The sequence below is a fragment of the Amia ocellicauda genome, chromosome 18 (genome assembly GCF_036373705.1).
Source record: "Amia ocellicauda isolate fAmiCal2 chromosome 18, fAmiCal2.hap1, whole genome shotgun sequence".
NCBI lineage: Eukaryota > Metazoa > Chordata > Actinopteri > Amiiformes > Amiidae > Amia > Amia ocellicauda.
Genome location: NC_089867.1, coordinates 13,713,505 through 13,731,111, shown reverse-complemented (window position 1 = coordinate 13,731,111; position 17,607 = coordinate 13,713,505). Strand labels below are relative to the sequence as shown.

General features: G+C 37.0%; 1 protein-coding gene across 1 annotated transcript in view; it reads left to right on the top strand.

Moving 5' to 3' along the window:
• The window catches only part of LOC136714100 (ATP-binding cassette sub-family A member 13-like), a 57,807-nt gene that overhangs the window by 6,646 nt on the left and 33,554 nt on the right, over positions 1-17,607 (top strand). Inside the window, exons 12-20 of the mRNA XM_066691411.1 lie at positions 2,399-2,728; positions 3,372-3,441; positions 4,719-4,853; positions 7,018-7,213; positions 7,784-8,002; positions 8,366-8,562; positions 12,951-13,108; positions 13,660-13,890; positions 17,377-17,479. Coding sequence (XP_066547508.1) covers positions 2,399-2,728; positions 3,372-3,441; positions 4,719-4,853; positions 7,018-7,213; positions 7,784-8,002; positions 8,366-8,562; positions 12,951-13,108; positions 13,660-13,890; positions 17,377-17,479 — 1,639 coding nt within the window. The remainder of the gene's footprint in view (positions 1-2,398; positions 2,729-3,371; positions 3,442-4,718; positions 4,854-7,017; positions 7,214-7,783; positions 8,003-8,365; positions 8,563-12,950; positions 13,109-13,659; positions 13,891-17,376; positions 17,480-17,607) is intronic.

Below are 17,607 nucleotides of genomic sequence, written 5' to 3'. Positions count from 1 at the left end.
ATGTATGTCATACAAATTGGATATTTGATTCATTCCCTCTTAATTAAAACCAGAACAGACTAATAAACCCACCCAGAACAATACATTGGTTTTAATTCAAGCTTAATTTGTCTTGCCTAGAGCAGAAGAGGCAAATGTAGACAATATGCAATAGGACCAGAAGGGCTATAATAACGCACACATCTGTTCATGTTTGTGACACATAAACATTAATAAGTAAGATATGTGTTTTTACATTTTACATCAAAGCATCATTACATTTGAAGAAGCACTGTAATGTGGATTGCATGAGTTCTCATAACTGTGTAAAATTATATACACTGAGGGAAAAAAGTATTTGATCCCCTGCTGATTTTGTACGTTTGCCCACTGACAAAGAAATGATCAGTCTATAATTTTAATGGTAGGTGTATTTTAACAGTGAGAGACAGAATAACAACAAACAAATCCAGAAAAACGCATTTCAAAAAAGTTATAACTTGATTTGCATGTTAATGAGGGAAATAAGTATTTGATCCCCTATCAATCAGCAAGATTTCTGGCTCCCAGGTGTCTTTTATTCAGGTAACGAGCTGAGATTAGGAGCACTCTCTTAAAGGGAGTGCTCCTAATCTCAGCTCGTTACCTGTATAAAAGACACCTGTCCACAGAAGCAATCAATCAATCAAATTCCAAACTCTCCACCATGGCCAAGACCAAAGAGCTGTCCAAGGATGTCAGGGACAAGATTGTAGACCTACACAAGGCTGGAATGGGTTACAAGACCATCACCAAGCAGCTTGGAGAGAAGGTGACAACAGTTGGTGCGATTATTCGCAAATGGAAGAAACACAAAATAACTGTCAGTCTCCCTCGGTCTGGGGCTCCATGCAAGATCTCACCTCGTGGAGTTTCAATGATCATGAGAACGGTGAGGAATCAGCCCAGAACTACACGGGAGGATCTTGTTAATGATCTCAAGGCAGCTGGGACCATAGTCACCAAGAAAACAATTGGTAACACACTACGCCGTGAAGGACTGAAATCCTGCAGCACCCGCAAGGTCCCCCTGCTCAAGAAAGCACATGTACAGGCCCGTCTGAAGTTTGCCAACATCTGAATGATTCAGAGGAGAACTGGGTGAAAGTGTTGTGGTCAGATGAGACCAAAATCAAGCTCTTTGACATCAACTCAACTCGCTGTGTTTGGAGGAAGAGGAATGACCCCAAGACCACCATCCCTACCGTCAAACATGGAGGTGGAAACATTATGCTTTGGGGGTGTTTTTCTGCTAAGGGGACAGGACAACTGCACCGCATCAAAGTGACGATGGACGGGGCCATGTACCGTCAAATCTTGGGTGAGAACCTCCTTCCCTCAGCCCGGGCATTGAAAATGGGTCGTGGATGGTATTCCAGCATGACAATGACCCAAAACACACAGCCAAGGCAACAAAGGAGTGGCTCAAGAAGAAGCACATTAAGGTCCTGGAGTGGCCTAGCCAGTCTCCAGACCTTAATCCCATAGAAAATCTGTGGAGGGAGCTGATGGTTCGAGTTGCCAAACGTCAGACTCGAAACCTTAATGACTTATTTCCCTCATTAACATGCAAATCAATTTATAACTTTTTTGAAATGCGTTTTTCTGGATTTTTTTGTTGTTATTCTGTCTCTCACTGTTAAAATACACCTACCATTAAAATTATAGACTGATCATTTCTTTGTCAGTGGGCAAACGTACAAAATCAGCAGGGGATCAAATACTATTTTCCCTCACTGTACCAAAATACAATAATAATCAAAGGCTGAGATAAGTGTTCTGAAAGGAAGAAATGGGATCAATTACAAGGCTAAAAGGAAGAGATTTAACTAATGTTATTCTGCTTACGAAAAACTGATGAGTTAAGGGAAAACAAGTATATGGGAAGTGCTTTGTTTAATCTTTCAAAGCCTAAAGAAAGGGAATATTAATCACTTTTTAAGACCATGCCCTCCATGTAATACTACGGGTCACTTTTGCAAGATGGTTTGAGGATCAAGCAGAAGCTTGAGATGCAAGAGAATTTTCCAGTCTTAGATCTGGATTTCCAAAGAATTAATAATTACTTGGCTTATTTATCGTCCGACAGAAGTGTGATCAGTGTGCTTTTTCAATCTAATTGGATCCTCAGAACTATCAGATTGCTTTAAAGTGCGTAACATTGGACACAGATTAGATGTAAAAAGGTGACTTTCAGAATAAGGATGTGCACATTTAAACCAATCAAGTCACAACAGTCCTCTTCAATTAATGATGTGCTTCAGAAGTCTTTCTCATCTTTCCCTTTTTTACCGTTGCAAGTCACAATAGATTCATGAATATTCATTAATTTTACAGATATTCAGCATCCTGATTTGTTTCACTTGCTGTTGCCTCTTAGTACTTGGAGATGATGGGAGTCCAGCCAGCCACCCATATTGCTGCCTGGTTCGCAGATAACGTGATCCTCCTCGCGACAAGCAGTGCTCTCCTGGTCCTGATCTCCAAACTGGGTGGGATCCTGCCCCACAGCGACAGCCTGCTGCTCTATCTCTTCCTGCTGGACTTCGGAGTGTCCATCATCACCTTCAGCTTCCTCATCAGTGTTTTTTTCAGCAACGCCAACGTGGCAGCTATGGGGGCTAGTCTGCTGTATACCATTACCTTTTTCCCCTTCATGATCCTGGTTGTGGTGCAGGCCCAACTCAGCTTCTCTGCTCAAAGTCTTGTTGTGAGTGTTGTCCACAACCCCATTCACACACACACGTATCTGCTACACAGCCTGCTATTGTCATGTGGTATTATGAGACAAGTACACTCATTAGTATTATTATTTAGTGGGTAACACTTTAAATTAAGTGTCCCTAATTACTGTGTATTTACACTGTAATTACTTGGTAACTACAAGTGTAATTACTTTATGTAAAGTGTTAAAGTGTTACCAATATTTTGTTATTCAACATTTTGTCTCAGGAGTTTAATAATCACCTTTTGAGTGATAACGCATAACTATTATTTGAATTATCCAATCATTTGTAAAACACTACATGGTAACACTTTGCATTGTCCCTAATTACTTTGTATTTACACTGTACTTACTTTTTACAGTGTAAATACAGTGTAAATAGGCATTATTACACTGGTAGTTACCAAGTAAATATACAGTAATTAGGGACACTAAATGTAAAGGGTTACTGTAGCACAGTAAAAGCATTGTAGCCATGCACAATTTCAGTCTAAATACAGTTTAAATAGGCGTATTTACACTTGTAGTTACCAAGTAATTACAGTGTAAATACACAGTAATTAGGGACACTTAATGTAAAATTTACCGAAATATCAATTCTAATTCTAATCTAATCCTCCTCTTTTAGTGCCTTCTCTCCACAACTGCCTTTAGCCAGGGAGTGTACTGTCTCACGTTCTTGGAGAACAACAGGAAAGGTAATCAAAGTGATTCTTGTGCTGTAATTATGGGATGGGAACTCTTTGCACACACTCAACTTCTCTATACTTATGTATCCACTGTCGTGTTTATAATTATTTCCTTTAAACACACAAAAACACATACTGGTCAAAGTGATGTGTCAAGAGACAAAGTGACCATTTATTTTACAGTGTGTTTAACAGTGTGTTAAATGCGTGCTGCAGTCCCTTTCACAGATGGCCAGAGGGATACAGTTGGTAATGTAGCAACCAACTGAGGTCAGGAGCTCCCAGACATTTATTTTGGTATCATTTAAAACCCTTTGTACAAATCAGATGTATTTTTAAACAATCTTTTCTTCATACTTTCCTGTACACTTCATTTAATCTCCTCTCTAACCTCCAGCCTTTCACATTACCATCAGCCACAATTATTTCAAAAGTGTCATACTGGTAAGAGTATACATGTGATTTATAATTTTTCATATATTATAGGGTGATTAATTTTTTAAATGTGTTTTATCGTGTATAAAATATGAGTCACTTTTTTACATGGAAATTGAAATCTGACTTCATTACTTTTATTACTATGGGTTTTTAAGGTCAGTTAAAGGTTAAATATATACAGTTCTTGTTTCATGAATTTCTTTGTCCCCATGTGTCAGGCTTCTTTATGGCCCCATGCCATTCTGCAATATCGAATTTTATACTACCTATGGATACCCGGAATTGTACTTAAAATCAATTGTTTTGCTGATGCTATCGCTTTTATAAAATTGCTTCAATTTTGGCTGGAAAATGTTAAAATAGAAACAGTACAGAGAAACAGGGACTCACTTATATCTGTAGTGACAGCACAGCATATAATCTATGACTAATAGATACTAAAGCTATTATCATTGCTTTATTATTATCAGTGTTGCACTCATCTCAAATTTCAAAGGTTTTGCTCAGTTTCTGGTTTTGTCTAGAAACTAATCTTTTTCATCAGGGGGAAGAGCTTCTTGTTTTGTTATTTTGGTATCAGGAGCCTAAATGGGATATATGTAAATAATGTAGTATATCATTAAAATATGTAATAAATACATAACAGCATTTTTAGTTCTTGACTTGTTTGATTTTCATTTTACAGTGATGGCTTAGATATACACAGTTGCTAAACATAGAAACAAAACAATTGCCTTGAGCATCATCTTAGAGTTTTAACAATATTCTTTACTGTCAAACATTTTCTATTGTGGTTGTTTTGCTCATTTCCAAATGGCTGACAATCTTTTCCCCTGGTTGTTTTCCAGGTGTCCAGTGGAATAACATGTATTACACACCTTCAGATAGGGAGGCCCTGAGTTTCGGCTGGATGTGCTGGATGATGCTGATCGACTCTTTTCTCTATTTCGTTCTCGGATGGTATTTCCATAAGATTTTCCCAGGTGTGCAAGTAAAAGTTTTCATGTTATCTTAATTTTTTCACATGTATTATAAGTATTCTTATACTGAAAACTAGGTGCGTTATTTAATAAGCAATCCTCAGATGCTCAGCTGTGGAAATTGTGCATTCTTAACATGCACTCACACTACCTACCCCATGCAAGATAAAACACTTTCAAAAGATAAGACCTTTTGATAAAAAAAGCATCTTGCAGACTGAAGCTATGACAAACTATGAAACATAATTACCCAACTTCACTGATTTAGCACGTTTACGTCTTGTACTATCGGGGTTCTTATTTGATTTAATCGGAGCACTCACCCTTTGAAGAGAATAGATATTCATTCCCGTCTGCAGGAGTAACAGAGGCGCACCTGTCAGAACAGCGTCTCACATGTTCTCTGGAGTCCACAGAAGCGCGGTGGTCTGTGGGGAAAATGTCTGTACACTCTGAAAGCAGGGTTGTCTGAAATGATTAAGTGAAGAAATACAAACACATTTATGAGTCAATAATAAACCCTTTCAAACAACTAACAGCTTAACAACTTCTCCTGTAGATTTATCATGCGCCCTTTCATTTTGTGCTGATGTACAGCCATTTGTTTTTTCATCATCCGTGTTGGATTAGTCTGAAGGGATCTTTGATATGTTAATTTAGTTCCACAGCAGGTGGTTTGCTGTTTCATCATGTATTTATTTGAACGGCATAAAAAATAAAATACAATAAAAACTCTCTGGTTTACAGCATTTACCAATAAGTCCTAGGGGAAATTTCCAATTTCTTATCCAGATGCTACTTTAAATACTTTTTCTTATAAAGTTAAAATTGTAATTAATGAGAAATTAAATACATATATTAAATAGCATATTTGAATAATAAGCATGAAAGCTGAAGTTCTTACTGAAACTTTATAATTAATATATACAAAGTATGTGTGTGTATCACTACAACCAGTGATATTAAAGGTGAAAGACAACTTACATACTTACATTAAAATAGTTAACCTTTACTTTCTTTCTCGCAAATTACTGTTCTTTCATTCTTTATTTTTACAAAAATGTAATAATATATTCTGTAATCTAGTTATGCATCCACAGTACGGTCTACTTCAATTTATCAGTTTATCAGTTCTGTTTTCTGATATAAGTGCATTACACCCCAGGCTCATTGACGTTACAGCGAGAAGAAGCAAAACCTGTTCTACACAGCAACAGCAGGATATTATTAGATTTGTGCAATAATCAGTGTCATAACAAGGGACATGTGTCAGTTGGTGTGCATGGTGTGCAAGTTATTTAGAGAGATGTTTTTGATAAGGCTTAACCATTGTTCTGCAGACGATCTCTCTTCACCTTCATTCACACAACAGTCCCCGATTTCAGTTTGTTTTCCCTCACAGAATGTCATAAATTCTGAGCTCATATAGTGTTAAAAGACATGCATTTAATGGCGCGTGTCATTGAAGAAACGTATTGCCCTTACCTCTTACTTCTGCTTCCTATGAACCACCTCTTGTGTTGTAGGGCCACTGCCAAGTTCACCCTCAAGTTCACCATTTCAGTGATTTCGATGTTTAGCTGCTGGTTGAGCCATGCCACAGTTTTGAAACGCTTAGAGATCTTTTCTTTTTCTATATTTGTTCTGTTTTTTTGGATTAAACTTTGATGCAAAAGTCAGATGTATTGCAATGCATGATCTAATACTTGTTTATCTGCTATTTTAAAAATAGGAAAGTATGGTAACAAACAGCCGTGGTATTTCGTTTTTAATGCATCATACTGGTGGAAGATGATTCATTGGGCTGATAAGAAAAGAGGAGAGAAAATTCTGACTTCAAACCTTTCCTTCTGCAACAGGCAATTTCACAACCTAGGTAATTCTGTTTTCTTTTACTCTGCACCAGATACAGTTTTTATTTTTTATTTTTGCTTGTTGTTGTTCCTCAGTTTCTCTTGTGCTTATTGCCATGTAATCCGGTTCTACCCCATAATTAGTTTTCTTTTCTAAGAAATATATTTGTTATTGACACCCAGTAATGAAATCCCAGCCTTTTTGGCAGCCTGGGGTATTAAAAGTTACTACTAAAACCGCTGACACAAGTGTTTTCAAAAGAATGTTTCCAGACTGATGTTTGAGAAACTTAATTCTGTTGCCTCTTCTTCAGCCCCCAGAGGAGGAGAACAAAACTCTCTGAGAGGATGCGATGCGGACGTGTGCAGGGCTGGAGTTTTTCTGAGCTCGGTGACCAAGGAGTTTAAAGGTTGCAAGGCAGGGGGAGTCCGAGGACTGAACCTCACCTTCTGCAGAGGACACATCACTTCCCTGCTCGGGCCTAATGGAGCAGGCAAAAGCACAACCATGTGTGTTCTTCACTGAGCCAGGGGCTACTCTCTTAGGGACTCAGCTCTCCTCACAATGAAGGGCGCCTTTCACAAATGCTGATAAAGTTTGGTATTATGAAATGTCACTTGGATAGCCATTTAACTTCCTTGTGTGTTAATTTATTGGCCATGATGCAACAATAATATTAGTTACCCTCAAAGGCAGAGCCGTTACGTGTCCCCAGAGCTTCCTTTTGAAGCTTTATCTCAGCCGTGACCTGCCTTTCCTCTTGAGATTTTTATCACGGCTCCTGCCAGGTGCAAAGGCAAAGATGCACAACATAATGCCCCCTTTGTTTGTAGGTTTTATGATTAAGGATTGAGATCCACAGAGAGGCAAAGTCAGAATACCAAACATTCGCCTTGTGATTTAACAATATGACTACCATAAAACACAGAAATATATAAATTGGATACAAAAATCGATCTCTGTTATTCAGTAAAATATGTGTTTGTGGAGCTCCATTGATTTATTGAATTTATCTATTTATTAATGCAGTTGTTTGTGGTATTCCATGTAGTTAGGAGCTCGGTGTCTTTCTCACTCAGCTCCCTGGTGACTGGTCTACACCAGCCCAACTCCGGCACAGTGTTTGTGAACGGGACAGGAACCCACCAGGACCTGTGTGCGGTGAGGAAGGAGATGGGAGTGTGTCTGCAGCAAGATGTGCTGTTCCACTGTCTCACCGTCAGGGAGCACCTGCTGTTGTACTCGGCCATCAAAGCCCCTCACTGGGGGAAGACTCGGCTCACTCAGGAAGTAAATAGGTGAGGCGTCACATACAGAGAGGCTGCAGTATATATATATATATATATATATATATATATATATATATATATAATGTTAGAAGGAGTTAGATTAGTTAGTGCAGGCGCTTCTTTAAGACCAAGTTCTCCAGGGAGATAGCTTACATGTTGATTTTACTTTTATAAGTGTAGGCTTGAGAGTCACGGTTAACTACACCAGTTGATTATCCATTTACATATTTCCCCCCAACAGAAGGAATTTATAGTCTCAATGCAAGGACAAGTTTTTGAATGTTACTAATGTAAGACTATGTGGACCAACATCTGTCCTGTCCACTATCCCATGTTGACAACCACCCCCTGATTTCACCTGCTGTTCTCCAGAGCTCTGGAGGAATCTGGGCTGAGTCCGCATCAGCACAATCAGGTGACTGTTCTGTCGGGGGGAACCAAGAGAAAGCTGTCGATCGCAATTGCTTTCATCGGCGACTCCAACACCATTGTCCTGGACGAGCCCACCAGTGGAGTGGACCCATCTTCACGGAGGGGTATCTGGAGCTTACTGCTGAAATACAGAGCTGGTCAGTCAATCTTCTGGTAGTTATCACCCCACCCCCAAAAAAAGTTTTGCTTCTTTCTCTGAGTTTTTACATCCTCTCATAATACTCACATAGGAGCAAAGAGAAGAAAGAAGTGTTTTCCTCTAATAAGATATTTTCCCAAGCTTGTGTTGTCTGAGTGCTTGAATGAACACCCGCATCCTTGATGGATTTCTAATGGTGGAGTATGAAGAATTAACTAAGAGTTCGATCCAGTATATATGCTTTGAATTAGGGTACAACCTACCAGCATGGAGAAAATAGAGCTTTTGGTCGAAGGGAGGCTTTATCATGTTAAAAAAGGGTCAGACGCACTTCCAAAATTATTTTGTTTTATGGAGGACACGTGGAAAGACCCAAGTTTAATCTGCATTAAATTACACCAATATAATACCTATAGCATGATGAGTCCTAACCATAATCAGAACATTAACTGTAGCCAACACCACATTTTAAAGGGATGCATGCGTCTCATAGAAACACAACCCGAACCAAAATGGAAGTGTATGTTTTCTGGAAGATATTGCCTTAACCCTAGCTTTAGCCTTTAAAATGTAAACTTACACTCTAATTCTGACCTGCTTCTTAACCCCTAAACTGTCTATAACCCCCAAATAAATATAAATATATTTGTATTTATAAAAATGTAATTTACTTTAAATTTTGTTCATTATCTATATGTCAAGAGTTCTTCAAATGGCTTTGCAGCACGTCTTAAAGAAACATGCTCAAGGTTATCTTTTCTTTTAAGATACTAGTAGAAAAAATATGACAGTGGTTTTCAAGCAATAAGTGTTGTTGAGGACAGGGATCAGTTTTGCTGACTGAAGTTGTTCAAGTAGCAACATGATAACCTTTTAGAGAAATCTTCTCAGCACAACCCATTAGGCTGATGTCTCCCTGAAGAAATATTTTTCAGTTTTCTCAATTAGTATTTCCACTCTCAGGACAAATAGAGTAATCTTTAGTGTGTACTATGCTTTAACCAAAATAAATAAAGTTAAGCAGTGACAGGGAGAAACACAAGGCATATGATTTTTTTGTATATAAGCAATACATTCTCTTCTGAAGTTTTGTACAGCAAGAAGTAATAAAGGAAACACTTTATACTTTGGAGTAATTCGTAAGGCTTTCTTACTCCACAGTGTAATTGTATACAGAAAAAAAAAATACCATTCATTCTTTGCAAGCAGAAATTATAAATGTATTAATTAGCTAACATAAATTTTTGTTTGAAAGAGCATTGCTTTTGGCTGTTTTTCAATATGTTTATGGTATATTCAATCCCCCTTACATTTACTAAACAAATTAACTTGTTTTAATTGTTTGGATGTTTAAAATTCTAATTTTAATAATAAAACATGTATTAAGTCTCTGTGGCATCATTTATATTGTAATGCATATCTACAATTAAGATGTTTGTCTAATCACACACAGGCAAACAAGACACTGTGTATACATATGCTTTTGATATTACTTTGTTTAATGGCCTTAAACCAGCAAACACATAGTCATGAAATATGTCATTGAATGTTGTTACGTGATTGCTTCATAAATGCACAGAAGCTGTCTGGAAATTGTCTCATTTGTGGGCTGGAGTGTTCATTCAAATTTTACTTCTGTTTTGAAACTTACATTAATCAAAATAATAAAAACATACCAACATAATGGGATACACAAATAATTTTGTTAAAACATTTAATTTGATATCATTATTATAGGATCTGTTTAGTATAAAAAGACTTTACATTGTTCAAATAATAACATTTTCATTAAATTAAAATTCCTTGTATCCTTCCTAATTCAATTTACACAATAACATAAGATATTGTGTGGGCTATATATTTCCACATCATTTTAAACAGGTGGACACGGTAAACTAGTACATATTCAAATATTATCTCAGGGAAGTGATTAAAATTGCTCATAACAGGCTTAAATCTAAACAGAGATGCTTAATGTGTTATAACATTTCAGTTTAATATACTGGGTTTTGTTGAGGTAACTCCAGTGTTATTCTGTTTTTGGGTCATTGCCCTTTTAGAGTGGAGTCTTGAGTCCTCACTGATTTGTATTGACAGCATGGTCCTATTAATATTATAAATATAGTGCTCAGAAACAAAGAAAGCTAAAGAGAGAAACTTCCACAGTGGGTTTCCAGTAAATTTTCCCCGGTCCCAATGCAATCATTTATTTAACCTGCATACATTTCAAAATATATGGAGGTTTTATGATGGTGAAATATATGCAAACCTACTGAAGCACAGAGATCCAATACATGAGTATTTATGAAACTCCTTCACGCGCAATATTACCATACATATTTCATACACATGAGTTGCTGACTTGGGAACTAAGTTATTAAAGGATAAATGCATATCTGTACAGTTCTCAGCAGCCCAGCACTAGTGTGCAGATGTTTGTAACTTGACACATTTTATCCCAAAAATCAATGCATTCTTATTAAATGGTAAGTGGGATTGTGCACCCAAATTCCCATTTCTTATAATATTTCTCGAATGCAAAATGTCACACAAATCATGTTAAATCTGCAGGGAATTTCTCTTTCAGGCTTGTAAAACAAAGAATTCATATAATGTATTTGGCACAGTGGGAACATTTATTCGGCAAGGCTGTGGAAATAAAAATGTCTCCACTGAACAGCTTGTGCATAATACAGATTCTGGTATCTCTCAGTTACTGAGGAAACAATGGTGGCAAAACTATGGCAAGCCAAATTTTCATTTATCATCTTCAAATATTTCGAGATATCGCTAAATCATTTAAAGATATCTAATTTTAAAGTACATTTAGAGATATCTCTAAATGTTGATGGGATGGGTTGATGGGAAGGTTGCCTTTGTTGGGGTTCACTTGGTCACTCAAACTGTAGATCTGCAGAAAGGATAATACCTGTAAAAATAAATTAAATTTCAGCTAATAATAATTTTCAATCATGCATTGCAGGACAAACAGAAAGACTTCAGAAAATTCCTTGTCTCATTTTATATCTCTACATTAATAGGAAGTAATTTGAAGATATCTTTAAATGATATTTCTAAATCATTTAAAGATAATTTAGAGATATCTGCAAATCATTTAGAAATATCTTTACAAAGCACCTTATATATCTCTAAATGGTTTGCAGATCTCTCTAAATATTTGAAGATATCTTGAAATGAATTTTGAGATATCTCAAAATGATAATTTGGCTTGCCATACAAAACACCTTATTATTGGACTTATTCTTTTTTTAAGGAAATATACCAAAAGATTTTAAATGTTATGATTGTGGCATCACATGTGCATTTAAGAAAAAACTTAGTTACTGTTACGGTACAAAGCTTCAGTTGAAGCAACCCTTCGGATTCCCCAGTCAATCAGGCACCCCAGTTAGCGCTTCCAGTAACAGATGAGGCTTTTCAACAGGAGACAGGCCCGGGAAGTAAAGTCACCGACACAATGTCTGTTCGTTTATCTTCAGTTTATTGAAAGTTTCACACAGCCTTTTATACATCTACAAGCAATATTTCAAAGGAGGTTCAGGGCTGTCCCGAACCTGGATGATATTTTCTTGACATATGTCCCGGGGCAGTTCCCAGACACGCAAAACAATAATTCATTAGGTATTCTTTATAATTAGGGAAACACTATTTCATCCAGACATGGAAGCGCTGGTATCAAGGACACAGCACACACTATACTGATAAGAACGTGATATATATATTTTCGGTTCGTTACCTAAGGAATGTCCACGGCAGTAGAAATTATCTCTATCTGCCACACAGATAAGTCTAAGCAGAGAAATTCTAATAAGAACAAAGAAACCCTCATAGGAGCAAGTTTTAACTAGTAACTTACTGGAAGGTTTCTTATAATTTCTAACAGTTACAAACATAGTTACAAATGTAGTTACAATTGTGTACTTTCATATACTGTTAGTCATGTTTACACATTAATTACATTGTAATAACGCATAATTACAATTTGCTTAAGACCTACTATTTAAATACACTGTAACTAGGGAGACTTATTGTAAAGTGTTACCATTCAACTTGTTAAAGTTAAAAGTCTCAGTATTTACAAACTGGTTACTACTGTTAAGTGTGTATGGATTGCAGGAATCTTAAAAAAACAAGAAACAAAACTCAGACAGCACTTATTTTCATGGACAGAATTGTTTAGTTAATTTACCCCTTATCAAAGAACAGCCTTTCCTCTAGCTGAAGGATATGGCAGTAAAATAAAAAGAGCATTCTTGTTGTTTTAGATTCTGTTTGGAAGTGGGTAGGAAATGAGTCTGAATGCACTTTGCAGAAGTTAACTATGTTGGACGGAGCTGAAGGAAAGCTGTTTAATTCCCTCCACAGGACACACCATTATCCTCACCACACATCATCTGGAGGAGGCTGCGAATCTCAGTGATCGGATTGTCATCTTGGACAAGGGCCAGCTGAAGTGCTGGGGCTCCCCGGCCTACTTGAAGGAAGTGTATGGAAGGAGCTGCAGCCTGACTCTCGTGACAGCTGTGAGCCAAAATAAAATAAAACGGACTGATGATTATCATGGCAATGACCCTTCTCTGATGAATAAATTGTGTGCTGCTCCATTGGAGAGCTTGATAAAATACAGGCTTTTGTTTAGTCAAACATAAAGTGTTGATTTGAACTTCATTCTTCTGACACCCTGCAACAGATTTATCTGGATGAAATTTCCAAGACGATGCCCTGATCATAGCGTAGCAACCTGCCAGCCTTCGATTGTTTACACAGTTGATGAGTGCGGGAAGAGAATCTCGCCAAAGCTCCCCAGACAGGCATAGAGTGATTTCTCAGGGAAGCATTAACTCCAGTCTAGTCCTCCATAACTCCAAACAGTCAATCATACAAAGTGTAAAAAACTAAATTAATCTTGTTCTGCGTTTGACTGCTGTGTTTTTCAATTCCGTGCCCACACACTTTTAGTTTGTTTAGTCCAAATGTTGTTGAAATATGATGTCTGTTTTGTATTCTTCATCTCTTGGTAACAAAACAAACTACAGCAATTATACACAATTTTAATTATTTTTCATTCTTTCAGAATTCCCTGTCTGAACAGGATTCTTTCTATGCCGAACATGCAGTTACATCACTGGTGAAATGCCAGATACCAGAGGCTTTTTTGAAAGACCATTTTGGCGGTGAACTCACCTACCTAATTCCAGCCACTGTAGAGAAGAGCAAATACTCGAGACTTTTCCAAACTCTGGATGCTAACATGGAAAATCTACATCTCATTGGATATGGGATTTCCGATAATACATTTGAAGAGGTACTTATGACATTTATATATATTTGTCTGCAGAATATACAGATGCACACTGGATCACAGGCAATCCCACACATGCATGGCCCTTTATACAGTACTTCGCTTCTTTCATGACAGTAATGCTAATTAAGTGGAGGTGCAGGGGTTGATGGGAAGGTTGCCTTTGTTGGGGTTCACTCAAACTGTAGATCTGCAGAAAGGATAATACCTGTAAAAATAAATTATTATTATTATTATTATTATTATTATTATTATTATTATTATTATTATTATTATTATTTTTATTTCTTGGCAGACGCCCTTATCCAGGGTGACTTACAACATAAGTGCAAACAAAGTGCAAAAATACAGTGAAGTACAAGGCATCAATCATTACAAATTCAATTTAGCTAAAACAGCAATTCAAAATAATACATTTTACAAATTCCAATTTACAATTTACACAAGTACAGTAAGTGACTTCCTACATCCTGGACGGTGAAAGCTAAGTGCTGTCAAGATGTAGGTTCACAGTCAAGGGCTACGGGAAAGGGAGCATGGAGGAAAACAATCAAGAACGCAAGAAGCATAAAAAAACTGTGAAGTGCTATCTAGCAGGGATAGAGGACTAATAATGAGGTCAAGGACTCTGCTGTTTTGACTTCGGTGGGCAGGTCGTTCCACCATTTAGGGTTCAGGAATGAGAAGGAGCGGCTCTGGAGGAAGGAGAGTGGAGAGGAGGTAGAGTTAGTCTTCTGGCACTGGAAGAGCGCAGTGGTCTGGAGGGGATGTATGGAGAGACGAGGGTCTGAAGGTAGCTTGGTGCAGTGTGGTCAAGACAGCGGTAGGTGAGGGTCAAAGTCTTGAACTGAATGCGTCCCGCTATTGGGAGCCAGTGGAGGGAGCGGAGCAGTGGGGAAGCGAATGCGAATCGTGCTGTATATTTGTATTGCTGTTAATTGTAGTGATTGAACTAACTGTCAATTGCGACATAAACAATGCATTAATGAAGTATAAAGTGCTTTTTGTTTATTTAGTGAGAGTTCACAGTATATCGAATCTTAGACTGCTAACAGAATTACCGGAAAGAAAATTATTAAAAAATAATAATAATTTAAATAATTTTAAAAAAGCCTGGCCTAGTTCTACAGTGAATCAATGTTTCCTGGCTCTTCTTATCTTCTTACCCTGCATGAGTATGTGATGTCTTTTTATTTACGAATGTTTAATACAAACGCCTGTCTCCTACAATCGCCGGTCTCCAATTGACACTGGGGCTTCTTGCAGTTATTTGGAATAAACGCTGGGGGCATTTAATTGAAGTTTTGCAGTATATATAATTCAGAACATGCAACTTTTTTCCTGGTTTTAAAGTACTAGTGACATCTTACTCCTTATAGGGCACATGGCTTTTATATGACCATCTTAACAGTATCAGCAGTATAAAGAAATAATTACAGGTTTCTTGGAAAAAATATTTTATATTGTCAAATTATAACATTCACAAAGGACAGGAAACAGCAATGAGCTAAAATCAGGAAGCTACATGAACAGGAATGATTGGCAATGTAAAGTCAGACTTTCCACTAAATAAAGACAAAGAATTTGATTTGAAAGCAGTAGAAATGATCTGTTATGTTTTCCAGATATGATATGATGAAAAATAGCATCTAATTAGAATACATTTACCAGTCTGGGAAACTGTAGTGTACATAACATGACTACTGTACATAATTAATACACTTCATCAGAGCTCAGATGAAGCGCATGAGGTATTCATGTGTTACTCATAGTACAGTCATTCATTAGGAAGATGCCACCAATAAGGTACAATGTGACCAGATTACTTTGATATTTATTGGTATTTATTAATTCTACTCTTTTATGTTTTAAGATTGGTTGTGACCATTTCAATTGCCCGATTAATCAAAAGGTCTGTGGTCTTACAGTCTCTTTTCTCTACTCTGTATTCTTTCAATCCTTATTTGTGAATACATCACACACAGAATAGTGCTGCACGGACGGCTGTGGTGTTGGCTTAATGTAAATGTTGGTTCTAAAAATGAATCTATTTGCTTTGCACTTTGTAATTCATTGAGAACAAATGGTTTCAATTACAAACTATTTTCCAAGTGCAGGCAACACTAATGTAATTTACCAGTGATGCAGAAGTGCTGATACTGAAATTCATTGCAGTTCTCAAATCATTTGTTAGTAATTCTTGTCTTTTAATGGTGTCTAACTGAAACAGACTAGTGTACATAGTGTAGCGCACAACTGAAAGCAAAAAAAGACAACAGAGACAATATTAGTATTACTCGATTGTACAGTACTAGTTCTGTTATGAGTACTAAGAATAATAATACTGAAATCCAGCAAACTAAGTAGACTCTTTTACCAGCTGAGGCACTGGACAGCGGAATCATTTTTTACCAAGCATTTTAATTCCCTTTTGAAAGGGAATGATCCTCCATTAATTGAGACTTGATTTATTATATGCCTACATGCATAATTTGAAATTTGTAAAAAAAAATCTGTATGAATCTCCTTTCTGATTTCTGGTCCTTCCTCTTTTACGCTGTTAATATTTTATAAGCTATGTTGATGTGAAAATAATTTTTGGCAAGCCCCTAATAAAATACATTTCTGCTATGAAGCAATAAAGGTTTATGAGCATGTGAATACTATTCCTTGGGATTTTTCCAGTTCCTGCTTTGTGCACAAGTGAGCACAGGGTATATTTTTATTTTCCGCAATCATTACCTTAGCATGTTCGTCAATCAGGAGCTCTTTCACTAGAGGGGCTTCAGTGTTTTAAAAAGGAGCCAGCAGGCGTGCTTATGTTTCGCGTGTAAAGAAATGTAATATTTAAAAACTGAATAATTCATGGAGTAATAATTGAGAAGAGTCCTTATCTCCCAAAAGGGCTTTTCAGTTTTTTTAGAACATGGAAAATTAGGTTTTGTTGTGAAGGCATCGTTCCAGAGTTTTTGTGTTGCCATTCTTCACATCTTCCAGCGGTTCCACTGGTGTTTGTGTGAGACTGTTCAGATCCTGCCAAGGATTTTTTTTTCAAATGTGTCGACTGTCTACTGTCTTACCGTATTAAACAAACAAACACAAAAAAATAATTTCTACATTTCTGTGGAACACAGTTGAATGTTGTAAAGAACTTAAATCTTGTTAATGTATATTTTTTTCATTATTATGTATGGAGTAGTTCAGTGTAATGGTCCTTCTGTCTGTTACCCAACCTTTAAATCCATATTCATATTCGTTCTAGCAGTAGATGTCAAACGACTACCCTATGGTGTTTTGTATGCATTATGTTTGCCCAATGATATGTTGGTTGGGATGTTTTAGTCTCATCTTTAAAAACCAAGACATAAATAATATTTTATGTACAAACTCAAAGGTGTAACTCTACTCCATCCAGTGCTGAAATCCTAACGGGGATGAAAAACAAAAGTCTTATCTACTTTTCAAGCAAGAACATTTCCTCTCCCTCAGGCATTGCTCAGACTTCTTCAAGACCCACACTCCACAGATCATGCACACTCACCAGATGTGGAAGCTTTTAACGTCAGCGGGATCAAACCAATTAATAGTGATGGTAACTATCTAATAAATATTCACTATTGCATTTAGCTTGCAGACTTCATTGAACTGTGACTTTCTATGCCCATAGCTTGCAGATGTTTTCTGACACCTGTCTCCTTAAGCAGGAGGCTATATTTTTAC